This window comes from Triturus cristatus, chromosome 5_2 (assembly GCF_964204655.1).
Source record: "Triturus cristatus chromosome 5_2, aTriCri1.1, whole genome shotgun sequence".
Taxonomy (NCBI): Eukaryota; Metazoa; Chordata; class Amphibia; order Caudata; family Salamandridae; genus Triturus; species Triturus cristatus.
The window spans coordinates 1,107,871,432-1,107,896,026 of NC_140588.1; the positions used below are offsets into that span (position 1 = coordinate 1,107,871,432).

A 24,595-nucleotide genomic window follows, 5' to 3' on the forward strand; every position below is an offset into this window, starting at 1 on the left:
AGGGTCACGAAGCGGACAAAAGTCCGTTCGCTGGCTACTTGAGGGCAAGAAACAAAATGGATGCCGTATCTAAAATGGAACCCGAGGGTTCAGATGAACAAACCCAAAAATAAGACGAACCATACGTGGTTGCGTAGCGAAACTGCGTACACCCACTATACTCGTCATTTGCGGTTCGTAGATACCCAACTCATCCATATTCGTCACCACTCAAAAGTGTCGTTCCGTCCCACACGGAACCTCAGACGCTCCTTTTGCCCTCATGTAGGCAAGCACTAGTCAAGATCAGAATCTACTTCAATATTCATCAGATCGTTCAGTTGCTGCTGGAACATCATTCTATTCATCAACGTCTCCTTGGTAACAAATGGTCGTCTCATACACGTTGTAGCACATAGGCCACATAAGGCAGGACCACACTGTACACAAAGACAACACGTGAACAGAAACGCTACAACAATCCCTACGATCATCAGAATCTTCCAACCCCAAGTTGACATCAGGCCCCAAAACCATCCTAGAAGCGTCCAATTACCTTCGTCCACGTGTATGGACTCGGAAATCTTGTGCAACTTCGAGATGGCTTGGTAAACAGTTGGAGCATTGTCAGGAATAAAAATGCAACAACTCGAATGGATAACTTTACACACACCACCTCTATCTGCGAGAACAACATCTAGAACCATACGGTTCTGCAACGTCATGAGTCTATCCGCCTGAAGTTCAGCTGTGAGATTACCAAGGGCACTTGCAGTAATATTAGCAGTCGACTCTACTACACGTGTCAGTTGTCTTAGGTTCCTACTATTAACCATAGGTCCCCAAAACGGCAAGAAACCCTTAAAGAAGTCTCCTGCTTCTTGACCGGCAGTATCCTCTTTGCTAATAACGCCTCTCACAACTCTAGTTTTGTGATAATCTGAGGCGACAGTAAAAGTCGGTGGTAAAAGATTCGCAATATAACAGGTACCCGAAAAATCACGGGGTAACCATGTATATGCGCGTTCATAACATACAAAATAAGTGCCCTTAGCGGACAGAAAAACAGGGGAAAAGAGCATCGGCAGAACATACGTGTCAGTGCAAGCACTGTTCCCAAGTTGTGCTCTCGGATTTCGACCCAAACCTTTCAAGCAGAAATTACCGAGGTGTGGTACAATCCATATTGGGGACGAGCTCTTAAGCTGTCTATCACCCACTGACGTACTATACTCAGCCTCGCTCAGATCCTTATAAGCCTGTACCTCTTCACTTGGGATAAGCGATACATCAAAAACATCTCGATCTAAATCCGCTATTGCTATCGCCAAAGGATTGTGATACGGCCCAGGACCAAAATTGGCAGAACGTGGCTCTCGACTGGGGTAGGAATCTAGTGCACTACGGAACATAGTTTGGAATGCTCGAGCCGAACCCTGGGAACTGTAAGGAAGGACGAAATATGGAATACCCCTATCCGTGGTATGTGGCATTAACCCACACACCCAACAATTGGTAGTGTTCATCACCAACTGATGCTGATGTAGAAGTTGAACGAAGGAGTTATTCATAAACTCCGCACGTCTAACCTGTTCATGTTGAGGCAGAGGATGAAAAGAATGTGGGGAAACAGTGGTGAGGGAGCTTAGTTTAGGAGAAAGGGTAGGTGAAACAGAAGGTAACAACAACTGTACTCCAAAATATACTCCACCCACCAATAACATAGATACGGTCAGGAACAGTAGGAACACCTGAAACAAAAAACATTTTGTACTTACAACTCTTCTTAATTCTGATCTCTGCGCCGACATCCTTTCTACTTCCAACAGCTTAGAGAATGCCATCCTCTACAAACCGTCCGTGACGTACTTGACGCACTTCGTTCTGAGAAGCGATTCCCAATCCCCAGGAGTTCCCAGGAATCGACAAAAGTAACCGACCTAGCGTCAGAAACCTGCTAAACAGAAAGGAGTACCCGCACGGCCCTACGGTGACCCGGATGGAGAGGTTTCCTCGAAAAGTTCAGATCACAAATCTCTTAGCCGCGGGACAGCACATAAAAACTCAAAAAGAAAGGATATAATTGTCCATAATGTTCATAACATCAAAAAAAGCAAACATACAACTAATTTTTATTAGTCCTTGAACGAAGAAAATATCGGCTTCTTCCAGGTCGAGTTTGCTCTACAAACAATTGTTCACCTGGCACAACAGTGTTCGATGAAATGGACAACGAGTCAGACCTTGGGCTTTCTGCTACCGATAACTCCACAGGTGGGTTTGGCAGTGACAAATCATTCCCCACAGGTTGAGCGTCGCTAAACGGCACAAAGTGCAAAGGAGTCTCAGTTTCTGTTGCCGAAATCCCAGTCCTCACCCAACCATCCGTTGGAAAGGGAATCGGTACCTTCTTCGTGTGGCTGGCGTGTACCCAGTTCTTCCTGCCCTCCAGTCGAACCGCAGTCCTCGTTGTCAATAAGACTTGGAAGGGTCCTACAAATCTTGGCTCCAAGTTACGCTTCCGACCAAAATTTCGGGTAACAACCCAGTCCCCTGGCCGGAGCTGGTGTCCAGGACCCTCTGTCTGCGCCGGTAGAGCTTCAAAGACCTGTTGATGGATTAACCGTAGTTTAGTGGTCAAATCATGCAAGTAATCAATTAACATTGGATACTCAAGACTATCAAAGGCCCTTGGTCTCGGGACCCCCCAAATATTCGCAGGGCGGCCGAACACAATCTCATATGGGCTAAGCCCTACTCGAGAGTGTACAGTCGCCCTGGTTGATAGGAGAGCCAGAGGCAAGGCATCAGGCCATGATAGACCAGTCGTAGCTTGAATCTTGGCGAGTTTCAGTTTCAGGGTACCATTGTACCCTTCAACCAAACCCGCTGCCTGAGGATGATTAGCACTATGGAATTTCTGACGAATTCCAAGGCCCTTACACACACTCTGCATTACACTTCCCACAAACTCACTCCCATTATCCGACCATACAATTCGTGGCATTCCGTACCGAGGAAAGTATTCCTTCAGCAGGATTTTTGCTGTGGACAGGGCAGTGTTATCCTTAAGAGGATAGGCCTCAATCCATCTGGAGAACGCACAAACCACAACCAAAACATACTTTAGGTTATTGCATCTCTCCATATGGATAAAGTCCAGCTGGATAACCTCAAAGGGACAAACAGGAGGAGCAAAATGACCAGGTGGAGTGGGGGTGCCCTTGCCAGGATTGTGCATCAAACACACCATACAATTCTTAACCACTCTCTCGGCACATTTAGCAATACCCTCATTTCTCCATACAGGGGACAAGAACCTACATATTCCTTTCGCACTGATATGTGACAACCCATGAGCCATCGTTACAACAGCTAATACATACGCATCTGGTAACATCCACCTCTGACATTCCGTCAGGTCAACCCAACATCCATGCATATCCAACTTTCCCGTACTTTCTTTCCACTTAGTCTTCTCAGCTTTAGTAGCTTCGTTCTGAATTGCTTTCACACTCTCAATAGTATTTTCACACATACCAGTCTCTGTCGGCCACCTTACTGAACTCGTGACATACATTCGGGTCGCAAGATCCTTAGCCGTTTCCTTAGCAATCTCATCCGCAAATGCATTACCACGACCGACATCATCCGTCACTTTCCGATGTGCACTACATTTAACAATCGCCACTTGTTTAGGCAGTGTAAGTGCATCCAAAAGGTCATTCACGAGCTGTCCATGCTGGATCTTCGTACCATGCGATGTCATAAATCCTCTTTCTCTCCACAGTCTTCCAAAGTTATGCGCAACACCGAATGCATACTGACTGTCGGTAAACACATTCACTCGCTTTCCTTTAGACAAAACACACGCTCTTGTCAATGCGATCAACTCTGCAGCTTGTGCTGAATTCTGATTCAATCTCGCAGTTTCCACAACCGTGCTCAACGTCACTACAGCATACGCAGTCGTCACATCACCATTCGGCAATTTAAAGCACGAGCCATCCACATACAAAGTACCATCAGGATCTGTCAAGGGAGTGTTTTTCAGGTCCACACGACCTTTTGTTTCCTCCTCAGTTCGTAAATAACAATCATGTGGTGGCACATCATCTGATTCCATATTAATCGGCAACAATGTCGCTGGATTCAGTACATTACAACGTTTGATCTGTATATGACTTGCCAAAAGGGTCAACTCGTACCCAGACAACCTCGCACTCGTCAGATGTTGAGTCTTTGTCCGATTCAAGAGAGTATCAACTGCATGCGGAACCATCACCATGAGCATATTATCCATAACGAGACCTGCGGACTGTCGAATTGACGCCGCTGCTGCCGCTGTCGCCCTCAAGCAACTTGGCAACGCTCTAGCTACCGGGTCTAAGGTCGAGGAAAAATATGCACACGGGCGCTGCTTGTCGCCAAATTGTTGCATTAAAACACTCAACGCACAACCTTCCCTCTCGTGAACGTATAATGTGAATGGCTTGCTGTAATCAGGAGTACCTAACACGGGAGCCGAACACAGCGCATCACGTAGTTCAGAAAAACTTTTCTGACATTCCTCCGTCCACGGCAAAGGAGTCGAAACATCCTTGCACGTGAGAGCTATCAATGGCTTCGCTAACAGTGAAAAATTCGGAATCCACTGTCTGCAGTATGACGTGATACCTAAAAAGGCACGCACATCTCTCTGAGTTGTTGGCACAGTCATTCGAGCAATTGCTGCGATTCTTCCAGGGGTCAACCTTCTTCCCGCCTTTGACAATAAGTGACCTAAGTAGGTAACTTCTTGACAACAATATTGCAATTTAGAAGGTGACACTTTGTGGTGTAAGTCACAGAGAAGCTGTAACAGTGACACAGTAGCAGTCTTGCAAATTTGTTCAGTATCTGCAGCTACCAACAGATCGTCGACGTACTGAATCAAAGCCGCACCAGTCGGCAGCACAAATGCATCTAGTTGACTTTTAAGAGCTTGGCTGTATATCGATGGGCTCTCACAATAGCCTTGAGGTGCGCGTTTGAACCGGAAACTGCGACCTCCTAACGAAAATCCGAACAAATCACGACTTTCCTCAGCAATCGGAATGCTAAAGAACGCATTTTTCAGATCGATTACCGAGAACCATGATGCAGAGGCTGGAATCAGAGTCAGTAAAGCTGTAATGTCTGGAACCACAGGAAACTGCGGGACAACAATTTTATTGACTTCCCGTAAGTCAATAACTAGACGGTACACGGGAGGCTTGGACGGATCAGTTCGTTTCAGAATAGGCAACACGGGACTATTACACACGTTACCTCGTGTCTCCTCGATAACATCTTTACTGATCAGATCATAAATGATCGCTAATAGTGCCCGTTCACCATCAAGGGAAATACGATACTGTGGTATGCGTGGTAAGCGCGCATCAACTTTCAATTGAACAACATAAGGTGGGATATCCAACAGGCCCACATCATTGGGACCTGTCGCCCACAAAGAAACCGGAAGAGAACACAATTCCGGTGGGAGCTTATCGATCGATAAATACATAGGGGAAATCACATGCTCACCCAACGTAAGCTCCACACCCGTAGGAGAGCAGTACAAAGTCGCATGTAACCTCTTCAACAAATCCAAACCCAAAAGATTCTCACCACAACCAGTAGTCAAAATCAAAGGAGCTTCTAACTCATGAGACCCAATCGTAAGGGGCAAGGGGCTAGAAACTGGATTGCTAACGGGGGCGCCAGAGAATCCAACGGAAACATTCGTTAAGCCAGACAAAGGCGCGCCAGGGAGTTTCGAATGCATAATGGAACTTTTTGCTGCACCAGTGTCCAACAGAAAAGGCTCAACGATGCCCAATGTAGCTACTTCAACATAAGGCCCTCTCTGATCAACCGGAACTGATACTTCTCCCTTCCTTCGTCTATGGCTGTCCTAGTAGATACCATCCGTATCAACATCATGCTCAACGTAATGGTCATCCACATGATACTGTGCAGATCTACCGGACGATGGTTCACGTCGATCGAAACAATTCTGCGAGTCTAAGGAAGTGGCAAAACGCTCGGCCTGATTCTGAGTAACTCCACGACCTCTACCACGTGAAGCTTGTTGAGGACCACCACGACCTCCTCGAGCTGACACACCATTATTCCTATAACGGAGAACCGGACAATTAAACTTCAAATGGCCCTCCCCTCGACAATACGCACATTGATTATATCCCAACACAAAACGAGGTGCGGGAGAGTCATTTCGCGTCTGCGATCTAGAGAACTGTGATTGCGATCGATTTGGCTGTTGCGAATCACTGAAATTTGAGCGCGGAGGATACGCTTGCTGCAATAAGACCTTGGTTTTAAGATCCTTTGTTTTCTTATCTGCACGTTCACTTTCCTCCTTTTCCCTATTTTCGTAATATTGGGCCGTAGCCAGTATTTGAGCAGTGGTAGAAACAGCCCATGAACTCTCAGAATTTTTCAACTTATTGCTAAGGTCGGGCAGCAGGTTCGATACAAACTTATCAACAAACAGCCGCTGACCACCCTCTGAGCCCATGTCCTGGCCACTATGATCGACAAATGCTTCCTCAAATCTCGTAAAGAAATCGGAAACGCTTTCATCCCTCTTTTGCTTGCACGCGGACAGCTTGTCCCAATTAACGCGCATCGCCGGCATAAGCGTTTTCATAAGGGTAATAATCCTCTGGGGCAACGCCACAATAAGCTGCTCAGGCTTAGCCCCACCGACTTGCTGAGCGTCTGCCGCTGTAAGGGCAGCCCAGTCACCGCCTAACTCGGCCGCGTGATTCTCGTGACGAATTTTCGCCCAAATCGGCTGAGGCACTACATTGCCAAACAACATATCAATATCAGCTAGATTCATAACAGTAGCATCCACCAATTGGGACAGCTCCTTATAATAACCTGCTGGATTTTTACGGGGATCAGGCAAAGTTTGCTTCACCTGTAAGACTTCCGATCGTTTCCAAGGGAGGTGTATCCACACTCTCTGAAAACGGCCTGGGACAGCAAGGTTAGCATTAGGATCACCTGGCATCCATACTGGGGGAACTTCCCGCATCGGATATTTACCAGGTTGTGCCATCCATGCTGCCGTCTCCTCCTTAAACAATGCTCGAGGTTGCACTGTACATCGAAATGATAACAGGCGTTCTAGAGCTTCTCGAACCTTGTCACCCACAATCACACCAGTTGTGAACCGATGCTGGAGCTCAGAAACCTCAGACGGTACAGTATCTACCACATCATGATCCCACTCCTCCTTCAACGAGTTACACAATTCCTCAAACACGAATCGTTGAGTGGGCGCATTAAACTGAGAAAATGTGTCAAACACTACACGCGAAGGATATTTAACTGGATTATGAATCCATTTACGTGCCATTTTTACCAGCGATTCACGTTCTCTATCATCAGGAAGCTGGCTGCGCCTCTGAGCGACATCTGAAAGAGTCGAGCCGAGTATTGGCCCAAAAAGCGGAGAATAAAGAGAAGCAACAGCAGTCAGGAGACGACTACGAACAGAAGGAGAAGAGGAAGAAGATCCAGGCGCGGCGACAGTAGGGGTGGAGACAATAGAAGTAGACGCGGCACCAGGAGTAGCAGGAACAACAGACTGAGGAGGGACTTGAAAAGGCGCAGTAGGAAGAGAAGCCGGTAAAAGAGGAGGAACGATCTGTGGCACAAGGGGATTCGGGAGAGCGGGAGGAACAGCGGGCTGACCAGCAGCCGCCAAAACAGCAGGTGGAGGAAGAGGTAGAATCACGGGACCCAGAGTATCGGGAGCATAGGGAGGTGGTGATTTCAACAGATAAGACAATAGCGAATCCTCTACCGCTTCTTCTCCCGACTTATCAACGTTAGACGGAAGCACCGGATAACATTTATCCACCGCCATATGATGGAGTCGAGCACTAACTTCCTGCTCTTTCTCATCTTTGTCTCGCTGATACTGTTCAGCATCTTGCATTACCGCAATAACGCCTTCTCTTTTATTTTTCTTACTCTGCTTGATTTCTTTCTGCTTGGCCTCTTTCCGCCACAACCGGAAGGAATCAAACATGGCCGGCCTAGCCTTCTTTTTAAACAGTTTAGCTTCCAAATTATCTAAAACGGCAGTTTCGAAACTACCATGAGATGGCCAACTAAGAACGCCATCATTTTTAGTGTAGCCGACCCAATATTCATTATACACGATAGGACCCACGCCATGGCGACTATAGAGCTCGTAAATTGGAGTTCCAACCGGAGGTATCGGACATGAATCCTCCAGCCGGGAATCCATTCTGCAACATTTGAGAAACCCAAACAAAGTACTACGGCTAGGCATCGCGCACACTAACCGAGTTTACAAACTTCAAGGGCTATCGAATTTATGATATCCTCGCAAAAAGTTTGCGAGACCCTCGGTTTTTGGCAATTGCAATCGTCAAATAAAACCCAACAACTAAGAACCACAAATGCTATAGTACCATGCAAACAACAAAGGAACACAGGGAGCGACCCACAAATACTTAACTGAAAGAACAATGGCGTCACCAGGAAGGCCCGTCTATCGTCTCGCCGTACAAAGGACTACGCCAGGCGCCAAAACAGGTCGACAGTCAGGGCATCAGTCCGTTGCAGCCGTCAGGAGGCGGGGATCTTCGCGGGAAAAGACGTCGGGCCACTTATTTCGACAACTGGATCGATGAAGCGGGGTGCACCTTCCCTCGGAGATTTCACACGAAGTTCCTCACGATCGTCGGGCTTTGGACCGGTACCGCTGATGTCGCCCCACGTTGGGCGCCAACTGAAGGACTGGGTTTTTCTAAGACCCAGCGGTGCCAGGGAACAACACCTGAAACCTTCGTGGGTTACCTGTTCTGGCGTACCAAACACAGAGACACGGGACACTTCCAGTGACGTCAGAGATCAGCGTTTATTTTACTGCAGGGATACAGAGGTCACAAGAAGTACACAGCGTGTAGGTTCTCGGAGACTGCTTCAATTTGCAAAAGTGGATCGCTCCTTTTATACACGTTTTTCCCATAGAACAGTATGGTGAACAAAGATTACAACTCAGTTCCCACAATAAACTTCAAAAGGGGTCGCGTTCATGTTTCAGGAGGCCGGAACATAATTACCACAGTATTGTCAGTTCCCAACTGTAAAAACATATCTTCTCTGTAATAAACACATTCCATCCTGCCCATAAACACATTAGGAGAAGGGACAAAAACAGATGCAAAGAAAGGACAAGGATGCACAACAGATTAAAGAAGAGTGTTAGGAGTAATAAGGAAACTTGATAACGGGATCAAAGACCCCGTGTCTAATGCATGCATGACTGAAACAATAGACCGGCACGGCAAGATGAGCCTTGAGCGGGGCCATCTGCCTTCGTCGTGTCATTTCCCTCGTCATAAAAGTCATACTCAAAGGAACACGTGTCCCTCGTGTAAGCTTGAGAGTCCCAGGGTCACGAAGCGGACAAAAGTCCGTTCGCTGGCTACTTGAGGGCAAGAAACAAAATGGATGCCGTATCTAAAATGGAACCCGAGGGTTCAGATGAACAAACCCAAAAATAAGACGAACCATACGTGGTTGCGTAGCGAAACTGCGTACACCCACTATACTCGTCATTTGCAGTTCGTAGATACCCAACTCATCCATATTCGTCACCACTCAAAAGTGTCGTTCCGTCCCACACGGAACCTCACTTCCAATCCTTTTCCTCCTTTAAAGATGTACAGTAAAGGCTTATGGTCAGTTCGGACTTTGAATGGGAGACCCCATAAATAAAATTTGAAATGGCACATAGCCCAGCAACACGCTAAGGCTTCCCTCTCTATTACAGAATATGACCTTTCTGCACCTTGCAATCTCCTGCTTGCAAACCCAACAATTCTTTCCTCGCCTCTAATTATTTGCGACAACACTGCACCAATGCGAACACCACTAGCATCTGTGGTTAAAATCGTTCTCCCACCAACCTCGAACCGTACTAATGTGGGTGCCTCAGAAATTTTCCTTTTTATAAGTTCAAAGCTTGATTTGCACTTCTCTGACCACTCAAACGGGACGCCCTTCTTCATGATTTCCCTTAAGGCCTCAACAGTCTCTTCAAAATTACTTACATATTTTGAACAATACTCTGCAAGTCCTAAGAACGATCTTAGTTCATCTTTATTCTTTGGTTCCGGTGCTAAAGTTACAGCCTTAACAATGTTTTTCTTTGGTTTTATGCCTTCTGCACTTACTTCATGCCCCAAATAATCAACTACATTCTTTCTCAACTGACACTTCTCTTTTTTTATGGTCAAATTATGTTTCTCAAGTCTCCTCATCACCTCTTCAAATATTCTATCATGATCAGAATGATCTTCCCCAGCAATCAAGATGTCCTCTTGAAAGCACCAGACCTTCCTCATGTCCCCAAAAATACTTTTCATTGCCCTCTGAAAAACCGCCGAAGCCGATGCTAGTCCAAACGGCATCCTTTTGTATCTAAATGCACCTAAAGGCGTGGCAAACGAAGTCAAATGTCTAGATCCTTCATGCAAACTAATTTGATGGTACGCTGCCGACATATCTAAAACACTAAAAACTTGTCCCTTCCCCATAGTTGATAGCATCTCAGATATATTAGGTAGAGGTTCTCTATCAACCCAAATGTTCTTGTTTAGATCGCGCAAGTCAATACAAAGGCCAATTTTTTTTCCATCCTTTGGCGCGATTACAATTGGAGCCAACCATTCAGAGGCCTCTATCGGCTCAATAATCCCTTGATTCAATAAATTGTCAATTTCTTGGCGTAAAGGTTCTAGCATTAAATTGGGTACATTCCTTACTTTGTGGACAACAGCCTTTGCATTGTCTTTTAAAATGATCTTGTGTGAAAATCCCTTTAATAATCCTAATTTGGAAGAAAACACATTAGGATATTTATCAAATAGTCTCTCATTATCAGATATATCTTGCACATTTGCTTTTTCTAGGACCATAACAGGTTCTTTGGCATTGGGGTCAATGACAATATTCAAATCTTTTTGATGTCTCCATCCCAAGAGGTCTGACCCAAAATCTGTAATATAGATCCTACCCTTGACCGCCTCACTTTTGAATCTTAAAGTCATCCAGCACACTCCTAGAATTTCTATCCTTTTCCCAGCATACCCCACTGCACGGATATCAGACTTACCCATTGTTGGACTGTGGCCCTTAGACCAATTTCTCTCAAAGGAATTTTTTGACAGAAGAGTATACAAACTCCCTGAATCAGCTAATAATCTAACTTCTTTCCCATCAAGTGTGACATTACAATGTGGCTTTTCCAACTTATCTGTACTTTCCATTTTCACATCAGCTTGAGACAGTTCCTTGATGTCATTCACCTGAGGTTCTTCATGAATAACATCAATCATTAGAAAAATATCATCAACATACTCACAGACATCTTCTACTTCTTGGACCCTATTTTTACCAATACCCTTCGTTCTACACATCTTAGAGAAATGTCCCCTCTTACCACAATTTCTGCACAATGTCCCTCTTGCAGCGCAGTTAAGACTAGTAGCTATATGCCCTGGAGCACCACATCTAAAGCATTTAATTTCTCTTGGTTGATAACTTGTTCTAGACGATTGGAATGGTAACAGCTTATTGTCAGAATTTTTCTTCGCATCAGTTTTGTTGTCACCTTTTTTCTCAATAAGTTCTACTTTTTCTTGTTTGAAACTATTAAGAGGTTTATCCATTTCTTTTATCCAAATATCCGTATGTTCCATTGCCTTTGCAATCCCAATCGTTTCATCTAAACTATATTCTTTTGTTAACAACTTTTCTCTTATCTTTTTGTTATTTACACATCGTACTAATTGATCTCTAATTAAAGAATCGTTCAACTGTTCAAATTTACATGTTACTGCTAACCCTCTCAAGGTAGATACATACGATTTTATATCTTCACCATCTTTTTGGTTTCTAGTGAAAAATTTATGACGTTCAAGCACAACATTCGTTTTTGGTTTAAAGTGCAATTCTAACATTTGTAGGGACATATCATAAATATTAGTAGGTTGGCCATCTCCCATACCTAAAGATATTTCTGGAATTTCTTCATAAATTCTTCTACCTTCTACTCCTAAATGATGCAAAAGAATTGCTTGTCGTCTAACAGGACCATATTTGTCTCCCCCAATAGCTAAGAGATAAGTTACAAATAATTTTTTCCATTGTAGCCATGGTATAGATGGTTCTCCTGGAGACACTAAAAAAGGAGGTGGAGATGACATGGATTGATCTGACATATTTCCTGCAAATAAATAAGTTAATTTTAAAACAAAAATCTAAAATAATGAATTAAAATAATAACTTGAATGTTGTGTTAAAATATTGTTATTGTTATTGATGTTTTCAATTGTAATTTCAGATTTTCCAATCCTTTTTATGGAGCAGTTTGTCTTTCCCACAATCTATTATGAAGATTGGTCCTTCCACAGTGTTTATTGCACTAATAGTCCTTTTTTAGTGTTCATGTTTTGGCACTCTGCAATGTTTGGAGCATAGAGAAGGCAACTGTTCAAAGAAAGGCAAAGATAAAACAAGGTATTTAACCTTTTCTTCCTCTCGTAAAACGAAACACTTCTTTTTGTGAAAATGTTTAAATGTCTTTTTTTCCACTTGAAAACACGAACTCGAGGCGGTGACTCGAACTTGAGCTATCGAGCGTGAAGCAACGCGCCTTAATTAAATCGTGAAGTCGAGCGTGAACAGCATTGTTTGTCTGAAACGCTCGAGCAGTCAAGCGCGAGACGGAATGGATGCACAATCAAAAGTAAACACTTGAGTTGGTTAAAAGCTCCCTTGATGACGCGTCTTGTATTTGTTTAGTAATTATCATTTTCGATCTCGCGGGATACGCTTTAAGTAGATTTCGCATTCCAGCGCATTTCACAAGATGAAAAGCTTTTAAACATACGCGCGTTCCAGTAAATGCCCAAAATAGCGTGCCTTTGCAATTTAAACGTTGTTAACCCGCTAAGATAGCAACACACTTCATACACAATAGCAGTGCTAGACTTAATAGGTCCAGTGCTAAGTCCAGTGATTCACTAACCTTGTGTTGATGTTGATGTTGGTTTGTGCTTGAGAATACAAACGTTTATAGTCATTCAATTTCACAGTCTTTGAAGAATAAAGTACTCACAGAGATGAGTGTTACGTTTTCTTGCCTTTGTCGTGCTCTAATACCTTTATCTTCTTTGCTCGAATACCTTTATCTTCTTTGCTCTAATACCTTTATCTTCTTTGTTCATATGCCTTTATCTTCTTTTGATAATCCAAGGATGGGATGCTGTTTCTGCTTCCTTGCGCAGACCACTCGTCGCCATGAAAAGAAGAGCCTTCAAAGGTTTCTTGTATTTTGTGTAGATTTATTCATATCACAGCATCCCAGCAAATACAGCTCCAACAACTCTATCTTCCTTGTAATAACCGCTCCCCACTAGAATCCTCTCTCATTTGCATTCTACTCGTAGCTAGGCGACCGACCTGTGACATCAGCACTAGGTATCTCTACACAACCCTTCAAACACTTCGGAATGAAGAAATGTCAGCAACGGTGGGCCTCGGAAAGCAATTGCCTTGCTTGACGAAAAGAGTTTCATGTGAACCAACTGGAAAACTCCTCATAGAAAGCCTGGGCCTCGGAAAGCAATTGCCTTTCTTGTCGAAAGAACTTCAGCAGGAAACAACAAATCCAAACCAGAAATCCAGTGGGGAATACCATCCACTTACTCGAACTCAAAAACAGGTGAGATTGTCAAGCCCCGACCCTAGGAAGGGGAGGGGCTTTATAGGAGCAGAAATCCAGGCGTCTCCTTATCCATCTACCAGGATTCCGTCCCAAGGGATTCTGGGACATGTAGTCCGCTGTGCGCCATTTGCCAATAGACCTGGTAACATGCATACAAGGGAAAAGAGCCTTAACTGTAGGTGCAGGGACACCCATCTTTCCTGATCTACGCTGAAGAATCGTGACACCGGGTCAGCCGAGCTCTTTAGAGGGAGAGAACCAGGTCAGCAGAGCTGCTTTAGAGCCAGAGAACCAGGTCAGCAGAGCTGCTCTAGAGCCAGAGAAACCAGGTCAGCAGAGCTGCTTTAGAGGGAGAGAACCGGGTCAGCAGAGCTGCTTTAGAGCCAGAGAACAAGGTCAGCAGAGATGTTTTAGAGCCATAGAACTAGGTCAGTAGAGCTGCTCTAGAGGCAGAGAACCAGGTCAGTAGAGCTGCTCTAGAGCCAGAGAAACCAGGTCAGCAGAGCTGCTTTAGAGGGAGAGAACCGGGTCAGCAGAGCTGCTTTAGAGCCAGAGAACAAGGTCAGCAGAAATGCTTTAGAGCCAGAGAACCAGCTCAGCAGAGTTGCTTTAGAGCCAGAGAACCAGGTCAGTAGAGCTGCTCTAGAGGCAGAGAACCAGGTCAGTAGAGCTGCTCTAGAGCCAGCGAAACCAGGTCAGCAGAGCTGCTTTAGAGGGAGAGAACCGGGTCAGCAGAGCTGCTTTAGAGCCAGAGAACAAGGTCAGCAGAGATGCTTTAGAGCCAGAGAACCAGCTCAGCAGAGTTGCTTTAGAGCCAGAGAACCAGGTCAGCCGAGGTGCTTGAGAGCCATAGAACCAGGTCAGCAGAGCTGCTCTAGAGGCAGAGAACCAGGTCATTAGAGCTGATTTAGAGTGGAGAGAACCAGGCCAGCAGAGCTGCTTTATAGCCAAGGGACCAGGTCAGCAGAGCTGCTCTAAAGCCAGAGAAATAGGTCAGAAGAACTGCTTTTGAGCGAAAGAACCAGGTCAGCAGAGCTGCTTTAGAGGGAGAGAACCAGGTCAGCAGAGCTGCTTTTCAGCCAAGGGACCAGGTCAGCAGAGCTGCTCTAGAGCCAGAGAACCAGGTCAGCAGAACTGCTTTAGAGTCATAGATCCGGGTCAGCAGACTTGGTTTAGAGTCAGAGAACCAGGTCAGCAGAGCTGCTTTATTGCCAAGGGACCAGGTCAGCAGAGCTGCTTTAGAGCCAGAGAAGCAGGTCAGCAGAGCTGCTCTAAAGCCAGAGAACCAGGTCAGCAGAGCTGCTTTAGAGGGAGAGAACCAGGTCAGCAGAGCTGCTTTAGAGCCAGAGAACCAGGTCAGCAGAGATGCTTTAGAGCCATAGAACCAGGTCAGCAGAGCTGCTCTAGAGGCAGAGAACCAGGTCAGTAGAGCTGATTTAGAGGGGAGAGAACCAGGCCAGCAGAGCTGCTTTAGAGCCAGAGAACCAGGTCAGCAGAGCTGCTTTAGAGGGAGAGAACCGGGTCAGTAGAGCCTGCTTTAGAGCCAGAGAACCAGGTCAGCAGAGCTGCTTTAGAGCCATAGAACCGGGTCAGCAGAGCTGCTCTAGAGGCAGAGAACCAGGTCAGTAGAGCTGATTTAGAGGGAGAGGTCCAGGCCAGCAGAGCTGCTTTAGTGCCACAGAACCAGGTCAGCAGAGCTGCTGTAGAGCCAGAGAAACCAGATCAGCAGAGCTGCTTTAGAGCGAGAGAACCAGGTCAGCAGAGCTGCTTAAGAGGGAGAGAACCAGGTCAGCAGAGCTGCTTTATAGCCAAGGGACCAGGTCAGCAGCGCTGCTCTAGAGCCAGAGAACCAGGTCAGCAGAACTGCTTTAGAGCGAGAGAACCAGGTCAGCAGAGCTGCTTTTCAGCCAAGGGACCAGGTCAGCAGAGCTGCTCTAGAGCCAGAGAACCAGGTCATCAGAACTGCTTTAGAGCAACAGAACCGGGTCAGCAGAGTTGGTTTAGAGTCAGAGAACCAGGTCAGCAGACCTGCTTTATAGCCAAGGGACCAGGTCAGCAGAGCTGCTTTAGAGCCAGAGAACCAGGTCAGCAGAGCTGCTCTAAAGCCAGAGAACCAGGTCAGCAGAGCTGCTTTAGAGGGAGAGAACCAGGTCAGCAGAGCTGCTTTAGAGGGAGAGAACCAGGTCAGCAGAGCTGCTTTAGTGCCAGGGAACCAAGTCAGCAGAGCTGCTCTAGAGCCAGAGAAGCAGGTCAGCAGAGCTGCTTTAGAGCCATAGAACCAGGTCAGCAGAGCTACTCTAGAGGCAGATAACCAGGTCAGTAGAGCTGATTTAGAGGGAGAGAACGAGGCCAGTAGAGCTGCTTTAGAGCCAGAGAACCAGGTCAGCAGAGCTGCTCTAGAGCCAGAGAAACCAGGTCAGCAGAGCTGCTCTAGAGGCAGAGAACCAGGTCAGTAGAGCTGATTTAGAGGGAGAGAACCAGGCCAGCAGAGCTGCTTTAGAGCCAGAGAACCAGGTCAGCAGAGCTGCTTTAGAGGGAGAGAACCAGGTCAGCAGAGCTGCTTTAGTGCCAGTGAACCAAGTCAGCAGAGCTGCTCTAGAGCCAGAGAACCAGGTCAGCAGAGCTGCTTTATAGCCAAGTGACGAGGTCAGCAGAGCTGCTTTAGAGCCAGAGAAGCAGGTCAGCAGATCTGCTCTAAAGCTAGAGAACCAGGTCAGCAGAGCTGCTTTAGAGGGAGAGAACCAGGTCAGCAGAGCTGCTTTAGAGGGAGAGAACCAGGTCAGCAGAGCTGCTTCAGAGCCAGAGAACCAGGTCAGCAGAGATGCTTTAGAGTCATAGAACCAGGTCAGCAGAGCTGCTCTAGAGGCAGAGAACCAGGTCAGTAGAGCTGATTTAGAGGGGAGAGAACCAGGCCAGCAGAGCTGCTTTAGAGCCAGAGAACCAGGTCAGCAGAGCTGCTTTAGAGGGAGAGAACCAGGTCAGCAGAGCTGCTTTAGAGCCAGAGAACCAGGGCAGCAGAGCTGCTTTAGAGCCATAGAACCAGGTCAGCAGAGCTGCTCTAGAGGCAGAGAACCAGACCAGTAGAGCTGATTTGGAGGGAGAGGACCAGTCCAGCAGAGCTGCTTTAGAGCCAGAGAACCAGGTCAGCAGAGCTGCTGTAGAGCCAGAGAAACCAGATCAGCAGAGCTGCTTTAGAGCGAGAGAACCAGGTCAGCAGAGCTGATTTAGAGGGAGAGAACCAGTTCAGCAGAGCTGATTTATAGCCAAGGGACCAGGTCAGCTGAGCTGCTCTAGAGCCAGAGAACCAGGTCAGCAGAACTGCTTTAGAGCGAGAGAACCAGGTCAGCAGAGCTGCTTTAGAGGGAGAGAACCAGGTCAGCAGAGCTGCTTTTCAGACAAGGGACCAGGTCAGCAGAGCTGCTCTAGAGGCAGAGAACCAGGTCAACAGAACTGCTTTAGAGCCATAGAACCGGGTCAGCAGAGCTGGTTTAGAGTCAGAGAACAAGGTCAGCAGAGCTGCTTTATAGCCAAGGGATCAGGTCAGCAGAGCTGCTCTAGAGCCAGAGGAACCAGGTCAGCAGAGCTGCTCTAGAGGCAGAGAACCAGGTCAGTAGAGCTGATTGAGAGGGAGAGAACGAGGCCAGCAGAGCTGCTTTAGAGGGAGAGAACCAGGTCAGCAGAGCTGCTTTAGAGGGAGAGAACCAGGTCAGCAGAGCTGCTTTAGTGCCAGTGAACCAAGTCAGCAGAGCTTCTCTAGAGCCAGAGAACCAGGTCAGCAGAGCTGCTTTATAGCCAAGGGACCAGGTCAGCAGAGCTGCTTTAGAGCCAGAGAAGCAGGTCAGCAGATGTGCTCTAAAGCTAGAGAACCAGGTCAGCAGAGCTGCTTTAGAGGGAGAGAACCAGGTCAGCAGAGCTGCTTTTCAGACAAGGGACCAGGTCAGCAGAGCTGCTCTAGAGCCAGAGAACCAGGTCAACAGAACTGCTTTAGAGCCATAGAACCGGGTCAGCAGAGCTGGTTTAGAGCGATAGAACCAGGTCAGCAGAGCTGCTTTATAGCCAAGGGACCAGGTCAGCAGAGCTGCTTTAGAGCCAGAGAACCAGGTCAGCAGAGCTGCTCTAAAGCCGGAGAACCAGGTCAGCAGAGCTGCTTTAGAGCCATAGAACCAGGTCAGCAGAGCTGCTTTAGAGGGAGAGAACCAGGTCAGTAGAGCTGCTTTAGTGCCAGGGGACCAAGTCAGCAGAGCTGCTCTAGAGCCAGAGAAGCAGGTCAGCAGAGCTGCTTTAGAGCCATAGAACCAGGTCAGCAGAGCTGCTCTAGAGGCGGAGAACCAGGTCAGCAGAGCTGCTTTAGAGAGAGAGAACCAGGTCAGCAGAGCTGCTTTAGTGCCAGTGAACCAGGTCAGCAGAGCTGCTCTAGAGCCAGAGAACCAGGTCAGCAGAGCTGCTTTATAGCCAAGGGACCAGGTCAGCAGAGCTGCTTTAGAGCCAGAGAAGCAGGCCAGCAGAGCTGCTCTAAAGCTAGAGAACCAGGTCAGCAGAGCTGCTTTAGAGGGAGAGAACCAGGTCAGCAGAGCTGCTTTAGAGGGAGAGAACCAGGTCAGCAGAGCTGCTTTAGAGCCAGAGAACCAGGTCAGCATAGATGCTTTAGAGTCATAGAACCAGGTCAGCAGAGCTGCTTTAGAGGGAGAGAACCAGGTCAGCAGAGCTGCTTTAGAGGGAGAGAACCAGGTCAGCAGAGCTGCTTTAGAGCCAGAGAACCAGGTCAGCAGAGATGCTTTAGAGTCATAGAACCAGGTCAGCAGAGCTGCTTTAGAGGGAGAGAACCAGGTCAGCAGAGTTGCTTTAGTGCCAGTGAACCAAGTCAGCAGAGCTGCTCTAGAGCCAGAGTACCAGGTCAGCAGAGCTGCTTTATAGCCAAGGGACCAGGTCAGCAGAGCTGCTTTAGAGCCAGAGAAGCAGGCCAGCAGAGCTGCTCTAAAGCCAGAGAACCAGGTCAGCAGAGCTGCTTTAGAGGGAGAGAACCAGGTCAGCAGAGCTGCTTTAGAGGGAGAGAACCAGGTCAGCAGAGCTGCTTTAGAGCCAGAGAACCAGGTCAGCAGAGATGCTTTAGAGTCATAGAACCAGGTCAGCAGAGCTGCTCTAGAGGCAGAGAACCAGGTCAGTAGAGATGATTTAGAGGGGAGAGAACCAGGCCAGCAGAGCTGCTTTAGAGCCAGAGAACCAGGTCAGCAGAGCTGCTTTAGAGGGAGAGAACCAGGTCAGCAGAGCTGCTTTAGAGCCAGAGAACCAGGTCAGCAGAGCTGCTTTAGAGCCATAGAACCAGGTCAGCAGACCTACACTAGAGGCAGAGAACCAGGTCAGTAGAGCTGATTTAGAGGGAGAGGACCAGCCCAGCAGAGCTGCTTTAGAGCCAGAGAACCAGGTCAGCAGAGCTGCTGTAGAGCCAGAGAAACCAGATCAGCAGAGATGCTTTAGAGCGAGAGAACCAGGTCAGCAGAGCTGATTTAGAGGGAGAGAACCAGGTCAGCAGAGCTGCTTTATAGCCAAGGGACCAGGTCAGCAGAGCTGCTCTAGAGCCAGAGAACCATGTCAGCAGAACTGCTTTAGAGTGAGAGAACCAGGTCAGCAGAGCTGCTTTAGAGGAAGAGAACCAGGTCAGCAGAGCTGCTTTTCAGACAAGGGACCAGGTCAGCAGATCTGCTCTAGAGCCAGAGAACCAGGTCAACAGAACTGCTTTAGAGCCATAGAACCGGGTCAGCAGAGCTGGTTTAGAGTCAGAGAACAAGGTCAGCAGAGCTGCTTTATAGCCAAGGGACCAGGTCAGCAGAGCTGCTTTAGAGCCAGAGAACCAGGTCAGCAGAGCTGTTCTAAAGCCGGAGAACCAGGTCAGCAGAGCTGCTTTAGAGCCATAGAACCAGGTCAGCAGAGCTGCTTTAGAGGGAGAGAACCAGGTCAGGAGAGCTGCTTTAGTGCCAGGGAACCAAGTCAGCAGAGCTGCTCTAGAGCCAGAGAAGCAGGTCAGCAGAGCTGCTTTAGAGCAATAGAACCAGGTCAGCAGAGCTGCTCTAGAGGCGGAGAACCAGGTCAGTAGAGCTGATTTAGAGGGAGAGAACCAGGCCAGCAGAGCTGCTTTAGAGCCAGAGAACCAGGTCAGCAGAGCTGCTCTAGAGCCAGAGAAACCAGGTCAGCAGAGCTGCTCTAGAGGCAGAGAACCAGGTCAGTAGAGCTGATTTAGAGGGAGAGAACCAGGCCAGCAGAGCTGCTTTAGAGCCAGAGAACCAGGTCAGCAGAGCTGCTTTAGAGGGAGAGAACCAGGTCAGGAGAGCTGCTTTAGTGCCAGGGAACCAAGTCAGCAGAGCTGCTCTAGAGCCAGAGAAGCAGGTCAGCAGAGCTGCTTTAGAGCCATAGAACCAGGTCAGCAGAGCTGCTCTAGAGGCGGAGAACCAGGTCAGTAGAGCTGATTTAGAGGGAGAGAACCAGGCCAGCAGAGCTGCTTTAGAGCCAGAGAACCAGGTCAGCAGAGCTGCTCTAGAGCCAGAGAAACCAGGTCAGCAGAGCTGCTCTAGAGGCAGAGAACCAGGTCAGTAGAGCTGATTTAGAGGGAGAGAACCAGGCCAGCAGAGCTGCTTTAGAGCCAGAGAACCAGGTCAGCAGAGCTGCTTTAGAGGGAGAGAACCAGGTCAGGAGAGCTGCTTTAGTGCCAGGGAACCAAGTCAGCAGAGCTGCTCTAGAGCCAGAGAAGCAGGTCAGCAGAGCTGCTTTAGAGCCATAGAACCAGGTCAGCAGAGCTGCTCTAGAGGCGGAGAACCAGGTCAGTAGAGCTGATTTAGAGGGAGAGAACCAGGCCAGCAGAGCTGCTTTAGAGCCAGAGAACCAGGTCAGCAGAGCTGCTCTAGAGCCAGAGAAACCAGGTCAGCAGAGCTGCTTTAGAGCCAGAGAACCAGGTCAGCAGAGCTGCTTTAGAGGGAGAGATCCAGGTCAGCAAAGCTGCTTTAGAGCCAGAGAACCAGGTCAGCAGAGCTGCTGTAGAGCCAGAGAAACCAGATCAGCAGAGATGCTTTAGAGCGAGAGAACCAGGTCAGCAGAGCTGATTTAGAGGGAGAGAACCAGGTCAGCAGAGCTGCTTTATAGCCAAGGGACCAGGTCAGCAGAGCTGCTCTAGAGCCAGAGAACCATGTCAGCAGAACTGCTTTAGAGTGAGAGAACCAGGTCAGCAGAGCTGCTTTAGAGGAAGAGAACCAGGTCAGCAGAGCTGCTTTTCAGACAAGGGACCAGGTCAGCAGATCTGCTCTAGAGCCAGAGAACCAGGTCAACAGAACTGCTTTAGAGCCATAGAACCGGGTCAGCAGAGCTGGTTTAGAGTCAGAGAACAAGGTCAGCAGAGCTGCTTTATAGCCAAGGGACCAGGTCAGCAGAGCTGCTTTAGAGCCAGAGAACCAGGTCAGCAGAGCTGTTCTAAAGCCGGAGAACCAGGTCAGCAGAGCTGCTTTAGAGCCATAGAACCAGGTCAGCAGAGCTGCTTTAGAGGGAGAGAACCAGGTCAGGAGAGCTGCTTTAGTGCCAGGGAACCAAGTCAGCAGAGCTGCTCTAGAGCCAGAGAAGCAGGTCAGCAGAGCTGCTTTAGAGCAATAGAACCAGGTCAGCAGAGCTGCTCTAGAGGCGGAGAACCAGGTCAGTAGAGCTGATTTAGAGGGAGAGAACCAGGCCAGCAGAGCTGCTTTAGAGCCAGAGAACCAGGTCAGCAGAGCTGCTCTAGAGCCAGAGAAACCAGGTCAGCAGAGCTGCTCTAGAGGCAGAGAACCAGGTCAGTAGAGCTGATTTAGAGGGAGAGAACCAGGCCAGCAGAGCTGCTTTAGAGCCAGAGAACCAGGTCAGCAGAGCTGCTTTAGAGGGAGAGAACCAGGTCAGGAGAGCTGCTTTAGTGCCAGGGAACCAAGTCAGCAGAGCTGCTCTAGAGCCAGAGAAGCAGGTCAGCAGAGCTGCTTTAGAGCCATAGAACCAGGTCAGCAGAGCTGCTCTAGAGGCGGAGAACCAGGTCAGTAGAGCTGATTTAGAGGGAGAGAACCAGGCCAGCAGAGCTGCTTTAGAGCCAGAGAACCAGGTCAGCAGAGCTGCTCTAGAGCCAGAGAAACCAGGTCAGCAGAGCTGCTCTAGAGGCAGAGAACCAGGTCAGTAGAGCTGATTTAGAGGGAGAGAACCAGGCCAGCAGAGCTGCTTTAGAGCCAGAGAACCAGGTCAGCAGAGCTGCTTTAGAGGGAGAGAACCAGGTCAGGAGAGCTGCTTTAGTGCCAGGGAACCAAGTCAGCAGAGCTGCTCTAGAGCCAGAGAAGCAGGTCAGCAGAGCTGCTTTAGAGCCATAGAACCAGGTCAGCAGAGCTGCTCTAGAGGCGGAGAACCAGGTCAGTAGAGCTGATTTAGAGGGAGAGAACCAGGCCAGCAGAGCTGCTTTAGAGCCAGAGAACCAGGTCAGCAGAGCTGCTCTAGAGCCAGAGAAACCAGGTCAGCAGAGCTGCTTTAGAGCCAGAGAACCAGGTCAGCAGAGCTGCTTTAGAGGGAGAGATCCAGGTCAGCAAAGCTGCTTTAGAGCCAGAGAACCAGGTCAGCAGAGCTGCTTTAGAGCCATAGAACCAGGTCAGCACAGCTGCTCTAGAGGCAGAGAACCAGGTCAGTAGAGCTGATTTAGAGGGAGAGAACCAGGCCAGCAGAGATGCTTTAGAGCCAGAGAACCAGGTCAGCAGAGCTGCTTTAGAGGGAGAGAACCAGGTCAGCAGAGCTGCTTTAGAGCCAGAGAACCAGGTCAGCAGAGCTGCTTGAGAGCCATAGAACCAGGTCAGCAGAGCTGCTCTAGAGGCAGAGAACCAGGTCAGTAGAGCTGATTTAGAGGGAGAGAACCAGGCCAGCAGAGCTGCTTTAGAGCCAGAGAACCAGGTCAGCAGAGCTGCTGTAGAGCCATAGAAACCAGATCAGCAGAGCTGCTTTAGAGCAAGAGAACCAGGTCAGCAGAGCTGCTTTAGAGGGAGAGAACCAGGTCAGCAGAGCTGCTTTATAGCCAAGGGACCAGGCAAAAGGCACTTCCCTGACCTGAGGACTACCTCTCTGCCAAATTTCAAGTAATTCTGTTCAGCTCTAGAGCAGAGCTGCTCTAGAGCCAGAGAACCAGGTCAGCAGAACTGCTTTAGAGCGAGAGAACCAGGTCTGCAAAGCTGCTTTAGAGGGAGAGAACCAGGTCAGCAGAGCTGCTTTTCAGCCAAGGGACCAGGTCAGCAGAGCTGCTCTAGAGCCAGAGAACCAGCTCAGCAGAACTGCTTTAGAGCCATAGAACCGGGTCAGCAGAGCTGGATTAGAGTCAGAGGACCAGGTCAGCAGAGCTGTTGTAGAGCCAGAGAACCAGGTCAGCAGAGCTGCACTAGAGCCTAAGAACTAGGTCAGCAGAGCTGCTCTAGAGCCAGAGAACCAGGTCAGCAGAGCTGCTGTAGAGCCAGAGAAACCATGTCAGCAGAGCTGCTTTAGAGATAGAGAACCAGGTCAGCAAACCTGCTCTACAGCCTAAGAACCAGGTCAGCAGAGCTGCTCTAGAGCCAGAGAACCATGTCAGCAGAGCTGCTTTAGAGCCAGAGAACCAGGTCAGCAGAGCTGCTCTAGAGCCAGAGAACCAGGTCAGCAGACATGCTTTAGAGCCAGAGAACCATGTCAGCAGAGCCACTTTAGAGCCAGAGAACCAGGTCAGCAGAGCTGCTCTAGAGCCAGAGAACTAAGTCAGCAGAGCTGCTATAGAGCCAGAGAACCAGGTCAGCAAACCTGCTCTACAGCCTAAGAACCAGGTCAGCAGAGCTGCTCTAGAGCCAGAGAACCAGGTCAGCAGAGGTGCTGTAGAGCCAGAGAGTTCGAGATTTTTCTTTGGGATGAGAATCCCATGTGATGGGTTTCGTTACCCTGGGTGAGTGAACTACCACATTTCCAAGGTTTTGGTATTACACCACGTACATTATACTTTTGTTCCTCATTTCACACACCACCTTTTCTCCTTGCCATTTTAGACCTCAGGACTTTCTGTGTCTTTAGTAGAGCCAGAGAAACCAGGTCAGTAGAGCTGCTTTAGAGGGAGAGAACCAGGTCAGCAGAGCTGCTCTAGAGGGAGAGAACCAGGTCTTCAGAGCTGCTGTAGAACCAGAGAACCATGTCAGTAGAACTGCTTTAGTGCCCTAGAACCGGGTCAGCAGAGCTGCTTTAGAGCCAGAGAACCAGGTCAGCAGAGCTGCTCTAGCTGACTCTGTCTGACTGACACTGACTGACTGACACTGACTGACTGACACTGACTGATTGAGACTGACTGACACTGACTGACTGACTGAAACTGACTGACTGACACTGACTGACTGACACCGACTGACTGACAATGACTGACACTGATTGACTGACACTGACTGACTGACACTGACTAACACTGACTGACTACTTTCTACTACTCTACTACTCACTCTCTACTACTTAGTACTACTTACTCTCTACTACTCACTCTCTACTACTCTACTACTCTCTACTACTCACTCTCTACTACTAACTCTCTACTACTCTACTACTCACTCTACTATTCTCTCTCTACTACTCTCTACTATTCACTCTACAACTCAATCTCTACTACTCTACTACTCTCTCTCTACTACTTACTCTCAACTACTCTACTACTCTCTACTACTCACTCTCTACTACTCACTATACTACTAACCCTCTACTACTCACTCTCTGCAACTCTCTCTCTACTACTCACTCTCTACTACTCAGTCTCTTCTACTC

The 24,595-nt window shown here is 48.2% G+C and overlaps 1 protein-coding gene across 1 annotated transcript; it reads right to left on the bottom strand.

The window, feature by feature from the left end:
- Positions 1-275: 275 nt before the first annotated feature.
- LOC146829788 (endogenous retrovirus group PABLB member 1 Env polyprotein-like) lies at positions 276-1,823 on the bottom strand. Its single transcript, XM_085606731.1, has one exon. It carries the CDS (start codon positions 1,821-1,823, stop codon positions 276-278), a length of 1,548 nt encoding a protein of 515 aa, XP_085462857.1.
- Positions 1,824-24,595: the final 22,772 nt, after the last annotated feature.